This window comes from Sander lucioperca, chromosome 16, assembly GCF_008315115.2.
Source record: "Sander lucioperca isolate FBNREF2018 chromosome 16, SLUC_FBN_1.2, whole genome shotgun sequence".
NCBI lineage: Eukaryota > Metazoa > Chordata > Actinopteri > Perciformes > Percidae > Sander > Sander lucioperca.
In genome coordinates, this window is record NC_050188.1 from 28,462,724 (window position 1) to 28,482,575 (window position 19,852).

Sequence of the window (19,852 nt, forward strand, 5' to 3'; positions counted from 1 at the left end):
TGAGCATGTGTGACTCCCAACAAAGATGGAACAGAAGTGAGATGTCTCACTCTGTAGCTAAAACAGAGAGCTCAACACACAGGGTGAAAAGAGGAGCTGCAGCAATGAGCAGTACAACAAAAATATGGTGTTTTATGAAAATTAAACCATGAACCATGAAACCTATTTTGATATAACCTCTAAATACAATTATGAACCTGAAAATGAGCATAATATGAGGTCTTTAAGACCTTAGCTAATGTTAGCTAAGAAACCGCAATTTTGTAAAATAATTGACAATTAGACAATTATGCAATAATTGTTACAGGCCTATGCTCAGTTTTCAAGGAGCCTTCTTTGTGTATTCAGTATGCATAACACTGCGTGTGTGTGTGTGTGTGTGTGCAGTGTCAGCATGTCCAGTGAGGTGCAGCCGAGGCCGGACGACAGCCCCAACACCAGTGGGGGAAGCTCGGACGCCGAGCAGAGGGAGGCGGCTCCCCCGGAGCAGCCGGGGCCCGAGCAGCGCGACCAGACCCAGCCCAAGAAGAAGGAGGCCAAAATCTCCAGCAAGACGGCCGCCAAGCTCTCCACCAGCGCCAAGAGGTAGGGTTGCTGCACCGCGTGTCCTTCGCTGAGCGTGTGTGCTTCACTCTGTCCTGATGGCTCAGCTTAACTAGTCAAGTGGTCATCTGTCACTTTCTTATGTTGTGGATTTATTTCTCCTTCTCCGGCGCTGGGCGCTCACTGCTGTGTTGTGTCCGGGTTTATCCAGAGATCGTCTGTCAATCCAAGCAGGGCAGGCTGTAATCTTCTGTGGACGAGGCTAAGTGCCGAAATGATAAATTGATCAATTGCAGTGGTGGGATGTAACGAAGTACATTTACTCAAGCACTGTACTTAAGTACAAATGTTGAGGTACTTGTACTTTACCTGAGTCTTTTCTTTTCATGCCACTTTCTACTTCTACTCTGCTACATTTCAGAAATAAATATTGTACTTTTTACTCCACTACATTCATTCATCTGACAGCTTTAGTTACTTTACACGTTAAGATGTTTGCACACAAAACACATGGAGTTTATAAAATCTGATGTTTTATTCTGAATGAAACTAGTCAACAATATAACGGCCTACAAGTCCAGCTGAAATGATTAGACCATTACACACACAACTGGTTGGATCCTTTACACTTTCTACAATGGGAGGAGATTGAGTACTTGTACTTTTAATTCTTTCAGGACATTTTCCTGATGATACTTACATACTTTTACTTAAGTAACATTTTCAATGCTGGACTTTTACTGTAACAGAGTATTTTTTCAGTCTGGTAAATAAGTAAAGGATCTGAATACTTCTTCCACCACTGATTAATTGTTAGTTGGTTAGGGTTACCCTAACCCTAGTCTATATCCTCGATGTACCACTTCCGGGATTGCTCCTGTGCTGCAGGAAATTCCACCAGATGCATGTGTTTTCCATTTCCTTCCGCTTTCTTTGTTTTGGAATTTCATATTCGGTTTAATGAGTACTATTTTTGACTGCTCCTCAGATCTCTGCAGGGTAAATCCAGACAGCGAGCTAGACTATCTGTCCAATCTGAGTTTTCTCTCGCACCACAGCTGTGTGTGTGTGTATCAGAGGAGAGCCCTGCTCTCTGCCAACATGCAGAGAGGACAGATATGCTCATGCGTACGCGCTCTCGGGTACTGAAATTTGGCACCGTTTGATTTAACATGAATCGGTCCTCGGTAGTACTGACGTAATTCGGTCAGTATCCAAAAAAGTACAGAGTTCAACCCTAGCCACTAAATCGTTGCAAGGAATTGTTCTTTTTTTGTTTATCGAACCTCTTGTTTTTAAGTCTTCGTATTAGTTACTACAGCAGCGTAGGATCACAGTCTAACGCACCCTCTTTGAGCTCAGAGAGCACTGAAAGTGAGGTTTAAAATGTGCTCCATTATGTGTTGATAGCTGTCTGAAAGTGGGTTGTGTTCACACGTCATTGCCTCTGTTGGGTTTTTCAGTCAACATATTGACTTGATCCTCCCACTTATCTGATCAGATCTTAAAGGCTGCTGGAAAATGATGTTCACTGTTAGGATTAAACACATCAGTTCAACCAGAAAGAGCCAGTGCCGGACTTTTTCCCCACGGGGATCAATAAAGACAATACATTATCATAAATTATTATTATTTTTCACTTTAAACTCACCCCTGGCGTTTTTGCCCAGTTCTCAGTGAACACAGCACTGATTCAGTTTAGAACCAGTTGGTGGCAGGTTGGCATTGGACATCATGGGGTGATGGCACGGGACAACAGCAGTTGTTATCTGATAGGGTAACAATCTTGGCAAGCAGCACAGCCAGTTCAGCTCATGTGTTGATGCTGATACCAGAGCTGTTGAGAGAGACATTGTTATTCTCTTATACACTGTGCCACTTATACCCTTTATCCACCTAAATTATCATGTATATGCACACAAATTATGCAATAGAATCATTTCCCAATGCCAGTAGAGGAGAGAGTATGCCTTTTAATTTTTTCTCTCCTTGTGTGTCAAGTAGTAGTAAACACTAAGCAACATGGAGGCTTGTGAAAATGTTAATATCTGTTTCTTATTCAGTCTCTCTTTAAAAACTCAGACCCGACTAATTTGAAATGATGATCAAGCGCTGCCTTGTCTCGCATTGCCAGACCTTCCTCCACAGCGTTGCGGAAGAAGGTCTGGCTAGTCCACACAGCATTCTGGGAGGAGAGAAAAACGTGCTCTGGTTCATTGGCATTTCTTTAAACCAATCACAATCATCTTGGGCGGCAATAACGATGACTCTGCAAAATAGCCTTGGGAAGGAACTTGTTTTGGTGGAACATGTGTACGTTCAAAAGTAGTTTTAGTCGTGCAACAGAAAACTCAGATTGGACAGATAGTCTAGCTAGCTGTCTGGATTTAACCTGCAGAGATCTGAGGAGCAGTTAACCATAGTCCTCAGAAATCCACCGGAGTTTAGAACGCCGACACAAAGAAAGAGGAAGGAGACGGACATCCGGCCGAAAATGAGGGACATCCGGCAGAATATCCGGTGGCACTGGAGCAATCCCGTAAATGAATCGCAGTCGATGTAGACTAAGCGATGCTTGACAGGAGACGACGGAATTTGTGACTGAGATGACAAAGAGTCACGGAAGTCACCGACGGAGGCGACAAACGGCATATCACCGTGCCAGAAAAGGATCAAAAATGAGCGTGTCCACCCGGGTGTCGTGTTTCCATCCCTGCAGACTACTGCAGAGTCATTTGTCCTGGGAATGTCATTTTAATTGTAACCCGTCCCACTGCAGTCCAAAGCCAGATGTTAGTGGGGGTTTGTTTGGCCAGTGGGAAAGGTTGTTATTGGCAGCTGCAGACACAGTTGGTGGTAGAACATGCCTGCTAGAAGTGCTAGAAGCACTGTCGCCAAAATAAAAGTGCACAATTCGACTTATCTTAATTTTCAAGCATACAAATGCATGGAGTGTATTAATCAAACCTTGAAGGGTGGGTGGAGCCACTTGAATGCAACCAAAGGAGCATGAAAACCTGTACTGTAAGTGCCCAGTCAAACCATAACGTGGTCCAGCAGAATGCAGGATTTAATATGTCTTTGCTGGAAGCTTAGTGATGTACTGTCTTCTATCTGGACAGTCAGTTAAGGGCTGTGTTATACTATTAAAGAAGTGGTGTCACGCTGGAAGGCAGAGTGAAAAGCAAGCCATCATAGAGAAAAGGGGGCGATGCAATATCATTTAAATATGGGGACAAGGACACACACTTCAGGCCAGACGGTTTATGTCGGAAGACATTCATAGTGTTGCACTCGGTTGTTCACACTTAAAAGGGACGGAAATAGTTGCGTAAAGAACGGAAAAAGGGAGCTTGAGAGAGAAATTTCAACCCTGGCTCCTTTGCAACCTCCACACAGCTCACGACTTGAAGTAGGTGTGAATCTCGGATTGTCGTTTTTTTTTGGAAAGTTATAGAAATGGTTGGATACAGCCCCACCCTAATCTGATGTCGGACAGGTGTGTGTGGGGTGGAAGGCAGGGGGTTTCCGAAGCTACTTGACCATCCAACAAACATATGGAGTATACTGGCTCCCTCAGCAGTTACTGGGAACATAAAGGTCAGTACTCTCAAGACATGTGTAATTCGTTAACAGAGCAAATTTGTGTGTCATAGCTGAACACTCCATGCGGATTTACTTCGCCACTGCAAACTAATCCACTGATCGCACCCATTTCTTTTGAAATGAATTAAATTGGGTTTAAAAATGTTGCCATGTGCGACCAGGCACTAAAGGGAAGGGTATGCTTGAAAAAGTGTTAATAGACTAATAAAAGGCGGGTTGAAAAGCCTGCCATCACAGAGACATAATAATCATTCAAATAGAGATAACTGCGCACACTGTCGGACAACTTTCCACACAGACTTTCTTAGTGTTTCTAGTAGGGATCGACCGATATGGATTTTTTAGTGCCGATGCCGATTTGTTTCCATCAGCCTTAGCCGATGACCGATACGGGCTGCCAATTTTCTTGAGCCGATATTTGGAGCCAATACTGCTTTTGCTCCCTCAATTTACATCATAAAAATGTAAACCCTGCCACACTGGATTTGTTTTCAGAATCTGCTCTGCCATTTCTTTAAAAATAATAAACATAAACACAATCAGGGTCACTTCTGCAATCATCTTACATTCATATCACCCAAATTATGTGTGCAGTGTGCATCATATGGATGGGTGCACTGCATATGATTAACTGTGCAAGGGTAAAAGGCTTTCATCAACATCTACAACACAGCCTTGATGATGCATTGCTTGCTGACATATGTTAAGACAGATATAATCAGGTCATCACAAAATGTCCTTTGTCAACACATTTCAATAATTTAAGAAAACAATAAACCAGAATAGTAGCCATTGAAATAAAGTGCTTGATTTGTAATTTAAGACTGCCATGGTGCTAGTGGGGGAGGGGCAGTGGATGGTCTGCACGTGAACTGCAGCGTCTCCAGCAGCACAGAGCTGCCTGTGGACGCCTGTCTGTAAATAATGCCGGTAAAAAACTATTGGCGAACGCAGCAGCCGCGTATCGGCCAATACACACGTAAAAACGCAAATATCGGCCGGCCAATAAAATCACACGTTTGTATACGAAAAGTGACAAGTAGTTGCGATTGGAAAAAGAGATATTGACAGAAAAGGTCAAACCCTGCCTTCTTTCCCACACCTGGCCAATCTCTGTGTGAAGTGGGGGTGATTGTCGCTTTATCAGCTTCGGAGATTAACAAAAATGTCCTGACACAGCCCTCCAATTCTGACATTGGAAAGGTGTGGGCAGGCAGGTTTGATTGAAGTTGGTTCTTCAATCAATCATGGTTGGTTGAAGCATACTGACTTCTTAAGGGTCATATGTGGAAAGAGTCCTTCTGTCCCTGCCATCCAAAATATAGAATGGACAGTATTTTCTCAGTGGCATAAAACTAAATCTAAACCATCTACTCATTTTGGCCAGCATATACAGTAGCCGAGTCTGGTAACTGTCTCTTTGTGTCAGAACTCTCTGGGGTTTACTTTAATGCAAGCCTCTGCATTTGCGCTTGCACCAGATATTTCCTGGGGAAAAAAATCCTGTGGACACAGCAGACTGTTGTGAAATAAATACAGAGATGACTTCTTATCGCCAGTGATGGCTACAACATAAAAAATAAAGACCTCGAGGGTTACAATTTTGTAGTAAGGTTGACAGGCGCGGGGTTATTTAGTCGCTCTTCAGTGCTAGTTCCTGTAATAAATCATCGGCTGCTCCACACCCAAACCAAAAGCCGGTGTTTTCCATCATAAAAACTAGGCTCCGATGATATTGACTTATTTGCATTTGTTGAGGCTTGCAGAATGTAATAGTTTAGCGCTTGCAGTGTCTCAAGGGATTTCCAAATGCAATGAGCTGTGGAACATTAGAGAAAGCAAGTGTTTGGTTAAAAAGGCCATGCACGAAAGCATGAGGAATTCACAATATAATCAGTGCTTCCCCCCCTTTGGATTCCCCAGACTTGTTCACTGCACCACTCTCCCTAACAGGTCCCCAGCTTCAGCCTTCAAAATGTGCCACCTCAGGAAATACTGCAGATAAAATTACACGGCACGCACTCGAGCTGAGAATGACTCCATGACCGTGGAGATTGTATTACAGGCTCCTTTGCAAATATGTGTCTTTTTTTCCTCCTTCTCCAAGTGAGTTGTGTGCAGTCCTTTTCTCACCGGGAGAGTTTAAAGGAAAATCCTCCCCTTGGATACTCTTAAGGCAGTTACAGACCAACCAGACGGCTGACAGTCGGCAGAAAAGGCCGTTGGACTGATCAGTCTCCCCGAGTTGGTCAAAAATTGCCTCGGAACACACCGAAGCGACGAGACGTAATACGTCTCCATAACAGCAGGCGCCGCTAATCTGTATTGTCGCCCAAAAAATGAAAACCGGCAGCTGATTGGACGAACGCGTCACATGGATCTGGCTGCTGCTTCTGGATTTTTGGAACGGCCATTACTGGCTACTCATTCAGAATACAATCTCATATTGTACTAAAATAGTTCACCGATACGTGTTTCTGAAAACATTTTAAGCGAGAAATAGGCCATGCAGTTGCTGAATCTGTCTTCATTTGAGATCAACAAAGGTCAGTTTAAAAGATTTCCGTCAGATTTTGAGAGGCTTAGTCATGGTCATCCCGCTTGCCATTTCCGGGTGAGTCCCGACTGCCCTGTCTCTGACTGAGCATGTCAGGTCGGCCCAAATGAAGGTCGACAGCTCCTCCAACGGACGACGGCACAGAACACACCGAACAGACTCGAGTCACCGACCTCGCCAGACTGTTCAACGGCCGATTATCGGCTCTGTGTGTAACTGCTTTTAGTTATGCATTATGTATCACCATCCAACCAACCTATGATGTACAGTCCATTCCAGGAGTACTTTTATACAGAAGTCAACATATTCTATCTCAAAATAGGGAGCCAGTAGGGGAAATTAGAGAAATTATTTTGTTTATTGTAATTATTACGATCTTACTTCTAATGCAATTTTGTTTTATGTTTCAGACCCTTGCCTTGATAATTACACCTGATTGACATGAAAAAGATTTTAGCTTTCCTCACAAAGAAATGATGCAGCATGGCAGTCCACCTGTTATTATCCCTAATCGCCTACGACTCTTCCATTCTGCAGAGCCATTACATACGGCCGAGTTTCTCTCCAGTGTACAGTAAATAGCGTTTGAACACGTTTGACACATACCTCTCCCCTCAAGCAGCAAAAGAGTTGTAGTGTAATGTAAATGAGCCCCACATGGCTTTGCCGTGTGACTATTGCACATCCATTCGTTGCCATGCTGATGCTGAAACAGTATATCATGTCAACATCGACCTCTTGTCTTTCTCCTCTCCCTTTCAATAGCAAATTGTTTTTGTCCCGGCTAACAAACCGCTGATCAATATGAGCAGTCAATTATTATTATTATTATTTTGTTTTATAGCACCCTTGAACATTTTGAGCTATGGCATGGAAGCGATGTGAAGACAAGATGCAAGGGGAATGGAAAAGGAAAAGAAATGGAATGTTTTTGTTTCTCAATATAATATGAGAATGTGCAGTGTTTGAGCTTGCATACTTGGGAGTTTGCACTTGGCAAGCTGCATTTCCAGAGTCCAGACTTGTGAGATTGTGAGGATGCAGCACACTTTATGTGCCCTTTTGTAATTGGGACACCACCAGCTCAGCCAGATCTGATGATCAGGCTTCAACATAACTGTACACCGCCCCCAGACAAACCGATTTGGCAGCAACAAATATCAGATTTAATCTTGAAGACCAAAGTTTATCTTTCAAAAGAAATTGTATCTTCTTCTTTTTTAAACTCTATAAAGGCATAAAGCTCCCTGCTGACTCGCGCTCTGCTCTGCTCACATGCTCTGCTCACATGCTCTGGATGTAAAGCACTTTGAGTGTTCGCTAAAGGCTCATTTATGGTTGAACATAGTCTGCAGAGCCTATTCCGTAGCTTATGTAAGTGGCCTACTCAATTGTGAGGATTTATACGTGTGCGCTGTTGTGTCTGCTTTGTTCTACGGTATCTCTTGGGAGATAATATTAAGAGAATAGCAGAGCCGATACGCGTGGGGAGCGTGTGGTAGAGCGAGTGAGTGAGGGGGATTAGCTTCGGAGTGAGTACCGACTCCAGAGTCATAGCGAGAGAAACAAAGTGTCTCCCCTGTTCTTTCTGACCACGGTGGGAAATCTGGAGCAGGAAAAGTTAACCCTCTCCTTGATTTCATGTTGTTTATGGAGAAGGAGAACCAGGAAATGAGTCGGGGGAAATGCAACACTATCAAGCCACGGCCAAACGGACCAATCAGTTGTTGTGGTCTGCATCGCCGCGACATGTAGTTACATTTCTGGGGAGGTGCACATCAGGCTATGGCATAGGGTCCGTATCTATGCCTACCTACGTAGGTACCTACGGTGAAGATTCAACACAGAACCCTAACTCAAGCTTAAGACTAGAAGGGCTATATAAAGGTCATATACCATTGACCTTATGGGGTGACCGGGCGCTCCAGCTAGTGGGTCCTCATGTCCCTGAAAAAATGACAGATGTTCCAGTGGGCGTTATTTAGATAAATACACCACGTTTCAAATCTACACATTTCATTTATTCAGTTTTAAAGTTCATTCGTAACCTGTGAAACAGCCGTTGAGCAGACAATCTATTAGTACCTTCATTTAGTACCTGTTCTGGGGCTTTTGCTCATATCTCATGATCTTCATCAGGAGAGTTTGCCCAGTTGCTTTTAAGTGAGCCAACATGGCCAAGAAGTGCTTACTCTGAAGAAAAGAAAATTGTACATACAATTCGATAAGAACTGGTCAAACTCCATCTACTGATGAAGATCTTGGCATATGATCGAAAGCTCCAGAACAGCTACTAAGTGGGTTCTGCGGTGAGATTGTTTTCTCAACTGGTTGATGCCTTGTCTAAATAACACAATAGCAGTTACAGATTAAAACTTAAACTCTTACAGTTTAGGGCTGGCTCAAGTATAGGGCTGGGTATTAGGGTAGTAATAATAATATTAATAATAATAATAAATAATACCGTATCGATACACAGACGCCAAGTAAGGATCGTTTATTATATACAGTGCTGCTCATAAGTATTCATACCCATGGTCAAGTTGACTAAAAAGAGGAATAAAAAAATAATCTTTTGGAAATTGATCTTAATGCCTTAATTAAAAAATGAGGAAAAATCTGACCTTTTAAGGACACCAATTTTTTTTGTGAATGAATAATGTATTGTAAATAAATAAATGTTCTTCCTTAAAATACAGGGGCCATAATTATACATACCCCTATGTTAAATTCCCATAGAGGCAGGCAGATTTTTATTTTTAAAGGCCAGTTATTTCATGGATCAGGGATACTATGCATCCTGATAAAGTTCCCTTGGCCTTTGGAATTAAAATAGCCCCACATCATCACATACCCTTCACCATACCTAGAGATTGGCATGGTTTTATTTCAGTTAGCCTAATTGCTGGTTTGACTTGCATTGATATGGATCTTATCTCAGTTAGCTATTAGGCTAACTGAAATAAAACCATGTTCGGTCAAAAAACGTGTGCCTAAAAAAAACTACTCAAGTATGTATGCTGGAATAGTTTTCATTCAGTAGCTTTCCCTAATGCTTTGATGATTTAAATCTTGAGCTAGCAAGTCATTCCTGCTGTGTTTAATTAACTCCTCCATACAGCACTTTCACATCCACACTGTGGAGGTTGGGCAGAAGCGTTATGTTAATGTTAGTTTTTCAAAGCTTGTGTCATAACTAATTTCATACGAGTGATTTGAGAGTGAATAACTTCCACATACTCACTGACTATCTTCGCCTGTCGGAGGGGGGGAGGGGGGTGGGGGGTCTCTGCCGGCTGCGATTAACCCAAACATCTCTCTGCCTCCACCGTCGGTGTTAAATATGTTTGGTTGAACTCTGCCACCGCGGTGATGATGGCGACGCTTGAGAGTGCCACTCATAAGTCGGCTGCCAGATTCATCAATGCAAAGTCTTCAAAGCCCTCCATAATCTCGCTCCTCCATACCTCTCCTTCAGCCCTACACTCCATCCCGAACACTCCGATCCTCCTCTTCCTCACTGCTCTCCACTCCTTCCGCCCGCCTGTCCACAATGGGGTTTAGAGCCTTCAGCCATTCTGCTCCTCGCCTTTGGAACTCCCTCCCGCTATCCATCCGAACCATAGAGTCTCTACCCACCTTTCAAACCTCCCTCAAACCCACCTTTTCCAAAAGGCCTACCCCACAGGATACACTCTCCATCAAAATAATGGATAGATTGCTTTATTAGGGCCCGAGCACGAAAGTGCAAAGGAACCTATTGTTTTTCATAAGATTATTATTTTTACCAATCCCTCGTCGCGTTTTTGAGGGGGTTAGCATGCACGAAAACTCACAAAAATTTGCACACATGTCACAACTGGTGAAAATTGCAAAGTTCTGTAGTGATTGGGCTCGGGCGTTGCCAGGGGGCTCCATAGCGCCCCCTAACGTGCGTAAATTGGACAAAAGTAATAAGTTAATATACCAACTTTTGAGGGAACATAGGTCTCATCTTCAAGTCCATGGTGCTATTTTTAGAAAAAATTACAAAATTTTATAATTTCCGAAATATTGGTTTTCGTGTAAAAATCTTCATTTTACGAACACTTGTTTGAGGACTTTAGGATGCACGAAAACTCACAAAAATTGGCGCCCACATAAACACCTGGGAGCTTTGCGAGAATGTACAGCCATTTGCCCCAAACCTGTAAGCGGGCTCAATAGCGCCCCCTAATGCCTGGAAGGCCTTAACTTGGACATAGTTGCTCCGATCTTCACCAGATTTAATACCCATATTGCTGTAATCATTGCGGACATATTTCCCATTATCTTCATTAGCTCCGCCCAACCGGAAGGCGGCCATTTTTAATTATTCATTTTTCATGTGTTTTACATTCTTTCGAACTCGTCCTAGGCCGTGATTTCAATCTTCTTGAATCTTTGCAGGTAGTATCTGTTGACCCTCATGACGAAAAGTTATCCAGAGAATTTTGATAGTTGAAAAAATGCGCAAGTTACAGCAATTTCCTGTCTAAACAGGAATTTGCGTTATCTTGGCAACAATTATTTCGATTGCCCCGAAACTTGACAAGGTTGTTCGTCATGGCCGGTGTAGCATCTGTGCCAAACTTGGCGTCAGTCGACCATTAGATGGCGCTGTTTTAATTTTTTTTAATTAATCAGCAAAATATTGATATATGGGAAACCTACTCTGTCTAACTACTCCTGGGGCATGAGTCCGATCGGCACGAAAACTGGCATATAGACTTGGAGGACCCTCCTGACAAAAAGCTATCAAAAGAATTTTAATAGCTAAAACAATGCACAAGTTACAGAGGACCAACTTCCTGTAGGTGGGTGTCGAAACAGGAACGGTTGTATCTTGCACACGGCTATTCCGATGAACACAAAACTTAAGACAGTTGTTCCTCATGTGCCAATGAGGCTGTGTGCCAAATATGGCGTCAATCGGCGTTTAGATGGCGCTGTTTTCATTTTTTTAATTAATTAGCAAATTCGCTTTGAGCGAAACCTACTTTTTTTAACTCCTCCTAGAGCGTGAGTCCCATCTGCACAAAAATGTACACGGAGACTCGGTGGACCCTCATGACAAAAAAATATCAAAAGAATTTTGATAGCTAACACAATGCGCAAGTTACAGAGGACCAACTTCCTGTAGGGGGCTGTCAAAACAGGAAGTTGCGTATCTTACCAAAATTTATTCCGATCGACACCAAACATGACACAGTTGTTCAGCATAGGGGTTTGAGCATCCATACCAAATCTAGAGTGAATCGGCCATTAGATGGTGCTGTTAAAAATGTTTTTATTAATTAGCCACATCGCGATATATGGGAAACATACTTTGTCTAACTCCTCCTGGGCCGTGAGTCCAATCTGCACGAAAACTTGGATATAGATTCGGTGGACCCTCGTGACTAAAAGCTATCAAAAGAATTTTGATAGCTAAAACAATGCACAAGTTATGGAGGAATAACTTCCTGTAGGTGGCTGTTAAACCATGAACAGTTGTATCTTGGCAAAAGTTATTCCGATTTACATGAAACTTAGAATGTGTGGTCTACATGTGATGTTGCGTCTGCCAGCACCCCCGACTGCAATAAGGCGAGGGCCCGTTCATCGCTGCTTGCAGCTATAATTTTAATTTTCCATCTCAATCTTTTAAATGTTTGTTTTAATTTAATTATATTTACCCTTTTAACTGTATTTTTGCTTATTTTAACTGTAAGGTGACCTTGAGTGCTATGAAAGGCGCCCATGAATAAAATGTATTATTATTATTATTATTATTATTATTATTATTAAGTCCTTCTGAATAGCATGGCATCCAAAGAGAGAAAATTGGGGAATACAAGATGCAAGCCTTTCACATATTTCAATGCTTTTTGTTGTATTCATTCAAACCGCAACAGAAAGAGGGGGAAAAAAAAAAATCTTTTTTCTCTTTCGTTTCTCGTTTCTCAATCAAAAAGAAATGCAATTTTACATAATTTTGGACATTTATTTTGACCATATCTTTGTCTAAAACATTGGAGAAGCTAAAGCAGATAATTAGCAAGTTTTGTCTTTTTGAGTAGTATTTATTTATTTAAGAAGTCCACTTGGGACCAACTGCAATCATTAGATCTGAGAAAAGTCCAGGGTTCAACGCTAAGGTTTTTTTTCACTTGTCTGGTCAGGCAGGTAAAAAAAATTCTACTTGCCCAACGTCAATTTGTACTGGCCCCTAGTCTGACAAGCCAGACCCACATCCAGATGTTGGGTCTGGGAACTCACCATTGACAGGGCTCAATGCGAGCGGCGGGATAAACTGTTGTCTTTCAAATTCCCTCTGCACGTAATAGGATAGCTCTACAACCAACCAGAGCAACGAAGAAGGTAGAGGAGCTAGTTGATAGATTAAACTTTTGCCGTATCTGGTCGGCAAAACTCCGAACACATCTTCCTTTTTTAAGAATGACTTCAGTGCCGTTCTTTGTTCTTTTCTCAAAGAAAAGCTTAACTCCAAGTCTTCCTGAAGACTGCTGTTCCCAGCAGCAGCAGCCATAAGCCCCGCCCACCGACTCTATACACGATGTGATTGGCCTGACCAGAGTTTGTTTTTTCCAGCTCGCAAGCCAACGGAGAGTTCCTAGACCCCCCTGGCTGCAAATTACATTTGCTGTCGCTAGGGTGCGTCCAGATTTTTTAGGCTAACTGGCCCCTATAAAAACGTCCAAAAATATCGGAAAATAAATGTCAAACTTAATAAAAAAAAACATTAAAAATCCCATAAAAAAGCACCAAATGGAAACAAAAACGACAAAAAAAGTAAAACATTGAAAGCATCAAAACAGCAAATTCAAATTAAATGATTAAGATACAATGACGCAAGTAGGTTGTCACATTTACTTGCCCAAAGTGGCGTTTAACTTGTCCCTGGCCATCGGGCAACCCTCATTGTTGAACCCTCAAAGTTAGTTAGTTAGTTAGTTAGTTAGTTAGTTAGTTAGTTTTGATGCTCACGTTGATTTTACATTCATTCGGCTTAGAGGGTGCCCAAAAGGGCTTGGGTGCTGCGCCTAAGCCTTATAACGGTAGAAAAAACCCTTGCTTCTTAACAAACCAAGAAGAAAAGAAATATTTAAGGTCATAGAAGCACTTGTACTCGCAGTCTACGGAAAGTTGTGGAAAAAGCATGGAAACGTACAGTACATCCATCAAACCACTGTAAAAAAGTCAAAAGTTGAACCATTTAGAGTGTAAGCTTCATCATCATCTGTAAATAAGGTAGAGATGGCACTCTCTGCATGGAGAGAGGATAACAGCAGCATTCACAGCTGACTGAGTGACCGGAAAGTATAACACCTGGCCGCCGGATCCTTGTTGGCAAATCATCAAGGACATGCTGGACATGCTGGGCATCAGTGGGACCGGGAGGAGCTGTAGTATGTGAATCACCTTCCAAATTCAATGGGGACCCATATTTGGCAATTTGGGGGCAGTTCAAAGTCAGGCACTTCAGCAATAGAATTGTCAAAATCTTGATTTTGGAGCTGGGTTTTCTATTTGGAGTTGGGTTTTCTCCATAAATCTCTTCTGAAATGAACACTTAACCAGGGAGAAATCTGACCTCGCTATGGTCTATTCATTAAACCCTTTTTTATGTGCCTGCCCAGTGTGGAAATGTTCCAAACAGCTCCCTGAAAGCATGAGGGCTGAGACAGGACCACGATCAGCTGCTAAATTAATGATGTGATACATATCATTCCTTTATCCGACATGCCCTTTTGACATCATTATCAATTCATGATAGTGTGGTTTTTAAAAAAAAATAGAAAAGAAAAAGAAAATGCAAATATTGTATTGATCTTGCATGACAGGACTCATTCCTGTGTTCAGGAGCTCATTAGAAAACCAATGAGGTATTCAGTGTATATACACTTACACTTACAGATTGAGTTTACATTATAGGTGTGTGTGTGTGTGTGTGTGTGTGTGTGTGTAAGACTGTGATTATATATAACACAGATCTTCTCTCTCCTGTTTCAGAATCCAGAAAGAGCTTGCAGAGATAACCTTGGACCCGCCGCCAAATTGCAGGTAGGAGCCTGTTAATTGTGTGTTTTTAAAAGGGCTATTCTCCCCCGACACCTGAGGCACTTTTGTGTGTGTGTGTGTGTGTGTGTGTGAGCTGTGTGACTGGATTGTGCCGGCTCAATGAGTCACATGAAAAGCATAGGTAGATTATTGTGCTGTATTTGCACCACTGTTTGCTCAGGCTGAAGCCTAATAAATGGACCTTGTAGGCAGTCTGAAGCATGAATAAAAGGAAAAATAAAATATAATTATATCTGTGCCATTGACCTGATTGACAGTGTTTACCATTAGGATCACTGTATCAACAGCGTTGTGTTTGCTCACGCTTCCCCGAGGGTGGGATAGGCACTGTGCCGTGGCACCACCGGTTTGCATGGTTTTATTTTCCTCCCAAGCGTGGTGAAAGACAGCGTTACGCTCATGCCAATCGAGATCTGAGTAAGAGCTTTCATTGTGTGCGGGGTTTTGTAGAGTCAGCATTTGGTATTCTTCTCAAACTGACTTGACTTTTGGGAGCAGCGTTAGAGGTGGAGGTAACGGTGAGCAGCGCACGCAGCAAGTTCCTGAAGTCCAGGCATTTCCTGTGGGGCTGAGAAAGCCGGGAAAGTCATTGATGCATGGAAGCTCTCAGGCATGTAGGCCACAGCTGGGTTTAGTCGCTCCAAATATTTCTACCCGATGCAAAAGAGTTGGGACACACCGACCCGGCGTTTTCTCTTCCAGTACCAATCCTGATACCTGATCTTTTTATGGTTTTTCAAGGCCAATACCGATTATTAGTAGTTAATGAAACCGATATTTGATTTTCTCCATATCGCACAGCTCTAATTCAAAGCTTTATTTTTGGGAAGACCGTAAGAATACACCTCAAGTGAACATCTATTGTTTTTATGGTTTACTGAAAGATTTGTTTCTCTTCTTTTGTAATTTTTGAAAAACAAATGCTACATGTTCAGCACCTGCTGGCTCACTATGTTAACTCATCAAAACGATGTAACATCGTGAAAGCCATTCCCCCCCTTTTGAAAAGTTTGTATCTGCAGACAGCTCCATGAATGGAGGTTGAGCCTCTCACCTGTCACAATAGAACAATTCCTCAACCACTCTGCTTGCAGTGTTAATGCACAGCCACAGTGTATTTTTTAGCAGTGACAGAACACCTGATATTATTATTAGGTACTATATCTATCACAATCGGAGCGATCTCCTTGGCACGCTGCAGTTCTGTTTGTCGGCTCTCCGATCTCAAAGACGAGGCTAATCTGGCCGAAGCAAGCCTTTATGTTTCCTGACAAAGGGCCAAACAGCAGAGGGGGGAAAAGAAATTTCACAGACAGACGTTTGTATAGAAAATGACATTTTTGTGTAAAGGGAGGCTTCCTTGAAGAATGTCCACGCTGAAAGGAGCCCTCGTGAAAGAATGAAAGGCGCTTGGCTACAGTCGGGAGACCTCAGTCATATGTGAAAAATTATACTCAGGCCGCTCCAGTGTATTTCAGCGGCAGGCAGGAGATATGAGCTCGGGGTGGGGGGGGGGGTGCGGCGCTACTTGAAATGTAGATTCCTGTATTCATATGCCCCTTGGGGTATTTGCCTCACTCTAACTGCTCCTGAATCCCCACCAAGGCTGTCACATCCCCCGGTGTTTGATTTACCCTATACGTTTCACCACAACGATCCCGATTCAGCCCGTTGTGTTGTACGATAAGCACTCTGTCAGCATTAAAAACCTTCCTACGAGATAAATTCCCTTTTAAATTGTACTGTACCTCCTCACGCACTGTCTGTCTGTCTGTCTGTCTGTCTGTCTGTCTGTCTGTCTGTCTGTCTGTCTGTCTGTCTGTCTGTCTGTCTGAACAAAAGGCTCCACGTCTCCCCGGCCCTTTTCCTCACCTACTAATTGATCCGACAGTGTTAAATAGGCTGTGTTCGCTGAAAGACATCAGATGTGAGGGGTTGTGAGCGGACGCTGTGATGCAGCTCATTACCCAACAGGCTTCAGCTCCTTTCTTCCCCCCCCCCCCCCTGCCAGAATAAAGCACAGCTCATGATCACAGCTGCTCCTACAAACATCCTCTCTGACTCCTTTTCTGCATTGCCTTTCCTCAGGAAAAGGAATGGTTGTGTAATAATAATAATAATAATAATAATAATAATAATAATAATAATAATAAGTTTATTTGATATAGCACCTTTTACAGACAAATTCACTAAGTGCTGCACATGATAAAAATGGTTAGCGTACAGTAAGACCCAAACAGTAAATGAGCAAGCAAAAGAGAAATAAAATACCAATGGAAATAAAAGATTAAAACAACTTAAAAACCCAAAGTTACAAACATGAGACAAAAGCGAGTTTAAACTCTTTTTTTAAAAGCATCAACCGAGACTGCAGAATGTAAAGTCCTCTGGCGCCAATGTGACGTCAAAATGACGGAGATCTCGCTGGTGCGCCAGGATTTAAAGTGCACGACCACTCTTATTTTTTTTCAGCGGTGCACGACAAAGCGGAAACAGGAAGTGTGGACGAGTTTGAGGGCAACCGGAAGCCAGGACTCTCAGAGTGACTGTAAAGGAAGTTACAGACCAACCAGACGGCTGACCATCGGCAGAAAAGGCAGTCGGACTAATCAGTCTCCCCGAGTCGGTCAAAAAATTGCCTCGGAACACACTAAAGAGACGAGACGTAATACGTCTCCATAACAGCAGGCGGCGCTAATCTGTATTGTCGCCCAAAAAATTAAAACCGGCAGCTGATTGGACAAACGCGTCACATGGATCTGGCTGCTGCTTCCGGATTTTGGATTTTTCGAACGGCCATTACTGGCTACTCATTCAGAATACAATCTCATATTGTACTAAAATAGTTCACCGATATGTGTTTCTGAAAACATTTTAAACGAGAAATAGGCCATGCAGTTGCTGAATCTGTCTTCATTTCAGATCAACAAAGGTCAGTTTAAAAGATTTTCGTCAGATTTTGAGAGGCTTAGTCATGGTCATCCCGCTTGCCATTTCCAGGTGAGTCCCGACTGCCCTGTCTCCGACTGAACACGTCAGGTCGGCCAAAATGAAGGCTGACAGCTCCTCCAGCGGACAACGGCACGGAACACACCGAACAGACTCGAGTCACTGACCTCGCCAGACTGTCCGATGGCCGATTATCGGCCCGGTGTGTAACTGCTTTAAGTCTCTCTTGTAAACTTACTGGGTTAAGATGAGTTATTTTATGGTGAATGAAAGGCTTGATCCCAACAAGTAGCTCATCCAATCAAATCGAAGCATTGACGTCAATGCTGCTGCCAGTTCTGCCGTTGTTTACCTTTTTCTTCTTCTTCCGGTCCGTAGAAATAGCAAAGTCGGTAGCCTTTCCTCATTAGCGCCACCTCTGTTCAGGAGAAGACTGCAACTAGTGTCGCGACCACCACGCGCGAGTATAAATAGTTACGGCGCTCCCATGACGTCAAACTGGCGCATGACAGGTCGGGTACGGTGAGTATACTGGACGCCTTAGACAATAGGAAGGGCGTTCCACAGAGTCGGAGCCACCGCTTCAAAGGAACGGTCACCTTTTAGTTTTTAAAGGAGTGCGTGGGATCACCAGTAATCCCTGGTCAGAAGACCTGAGGGACCTGTTAGTAATGTAAGGATGGAGCAGGTCAGAGATATAAACAGGTGCATGACCATGCAAAGCTTTATAAGTCAGAACAAGAACTTTAAATTGGATCCTGAACTTGAAAGGAAGCCAATGTAACATGGATAAAGTGGGAGTGATGTGCGACATCCTGCTGGACCTAGTGTAGTCCCTCTCAGGGAGGAAAATAAAACCCCTTTAACTTGAACTAAGACAGTATGCCTTGTTTACATATCGATTGGCTTTTTAAAAGGACTAGTAAACTAGTTTTCTTTGGAGCCGTATGAGGAAATATTTTTCATCATTCTTTTTAATCATCTTTGTCACCCTGCCAGAGAGTAATTAATTGAATGTGACAAGCACTCTGGAAGGGTATGTAAATAGCCCTCACACCAGACACATTATATCAGTCCGGTGCTTGGTTGGCCTTCGTGTGTGTGTGTGTGTGTGTGTGTGTGTGTGTGTGTGTGTAATAATTACCATATCCTTTCATGATAGTCCTGGCAGCATTTTGATAAGAATCCCCCATCGGCTGAGGGGAAACAATGTGTGGATTCCAAGGGGGAATTGGCCATTCTCTCTCTCTCGCTCTCTCTCTCTCTCGCTCTCTCGCTCTCTCGCTCTCTCGCTCTCTCTCTCTCTCTCTCTCTCTCCTTCCTTCTTAATCGCAGCTAGACTTTGTGTGTTCCAGAGGTATATCCCTGAAGATCTTAAGAAATGAAAGCAATAAGGCAGAAGAAAGTGTTGCTGCGGAATGGGTTGGATGAGAGAAATGTAAATCCATCCCTGTCTATTGAGTTGTAGATATGATTGACTCAAACCCAACTCGGTTTTCATTGTCTGCCGTGGAGCGCTGATTCACTTTCTCAAGGGACGGCGATCGACGCGTCAAAACAGGCAAAAAACAGCCCAGCAATTTTATTAATCTGTCATTTGCTGCAGATTCAGCCCTGAGCGTTCCATAACACCAGTCTGACCTGAGGTAGACACCCACTTTCTCTGGTCGTGAGCAGTGGTGGAATGTAACGGAGTACATTTACTCAAGTACTGTACTTAAGTACAAATTTTGAGGTACTTTAATTTATTTCAATTAAATGTTATTTATAGTATCAAATCATAACAAAAGTTATCTCAAGACACTTTACAGAGGTCTAGACCACACTCTATAATTTACCCGACATACCGGACAATTCCAGTAATTCCCCCAAGAGCAAGCATTTAGTGTGACAGTGGTAGCATGCTAACGCTAATGCTAGCATGCTACCTCGTTCTCAATAGCAAAGCACTGCTACAACACACACAAGTTCACCATAATCTACAAAAGAACTACTTACATGTGCGCTCTCATTTAGAAGTCTCCCAGCTAATCCTGCCTTGTAACTGACCGAAGTTGTAGAAACAGCCTTTCTTTTACTGTCTATGGAGCTAGC

The 19,852-nt window shown here is 42.9% G+C and overlaps 1 protein-coding gene across 1 annotated transcript in view; it reads left to right on the forward strand.

Moving 5' to 3' along the window:
* The window catches only part of LOC116035864 (ubiquitin-conjugating enzyme E2 E2-like), a 116,362-nt gene that overhangs the window by 2,850 nt on the left and 93,660 nt on the right, over positions 1-19,852 (forward strand). The window contains exons 2-3 of the mRNA XM_031279215.2: positions 388-585; positions 14,741-14,791. Of these exons, the coding sequence (XP_031135075.1) occupies positions 395-585; positions 14,741-14,791 (242 nt within the window). The 5' untranslated portion in view covers positions 388-394. The remainder of the gene's footprint in view (positions 1-387; positions 586-14,740; positions 14,792-19,852) is intronic.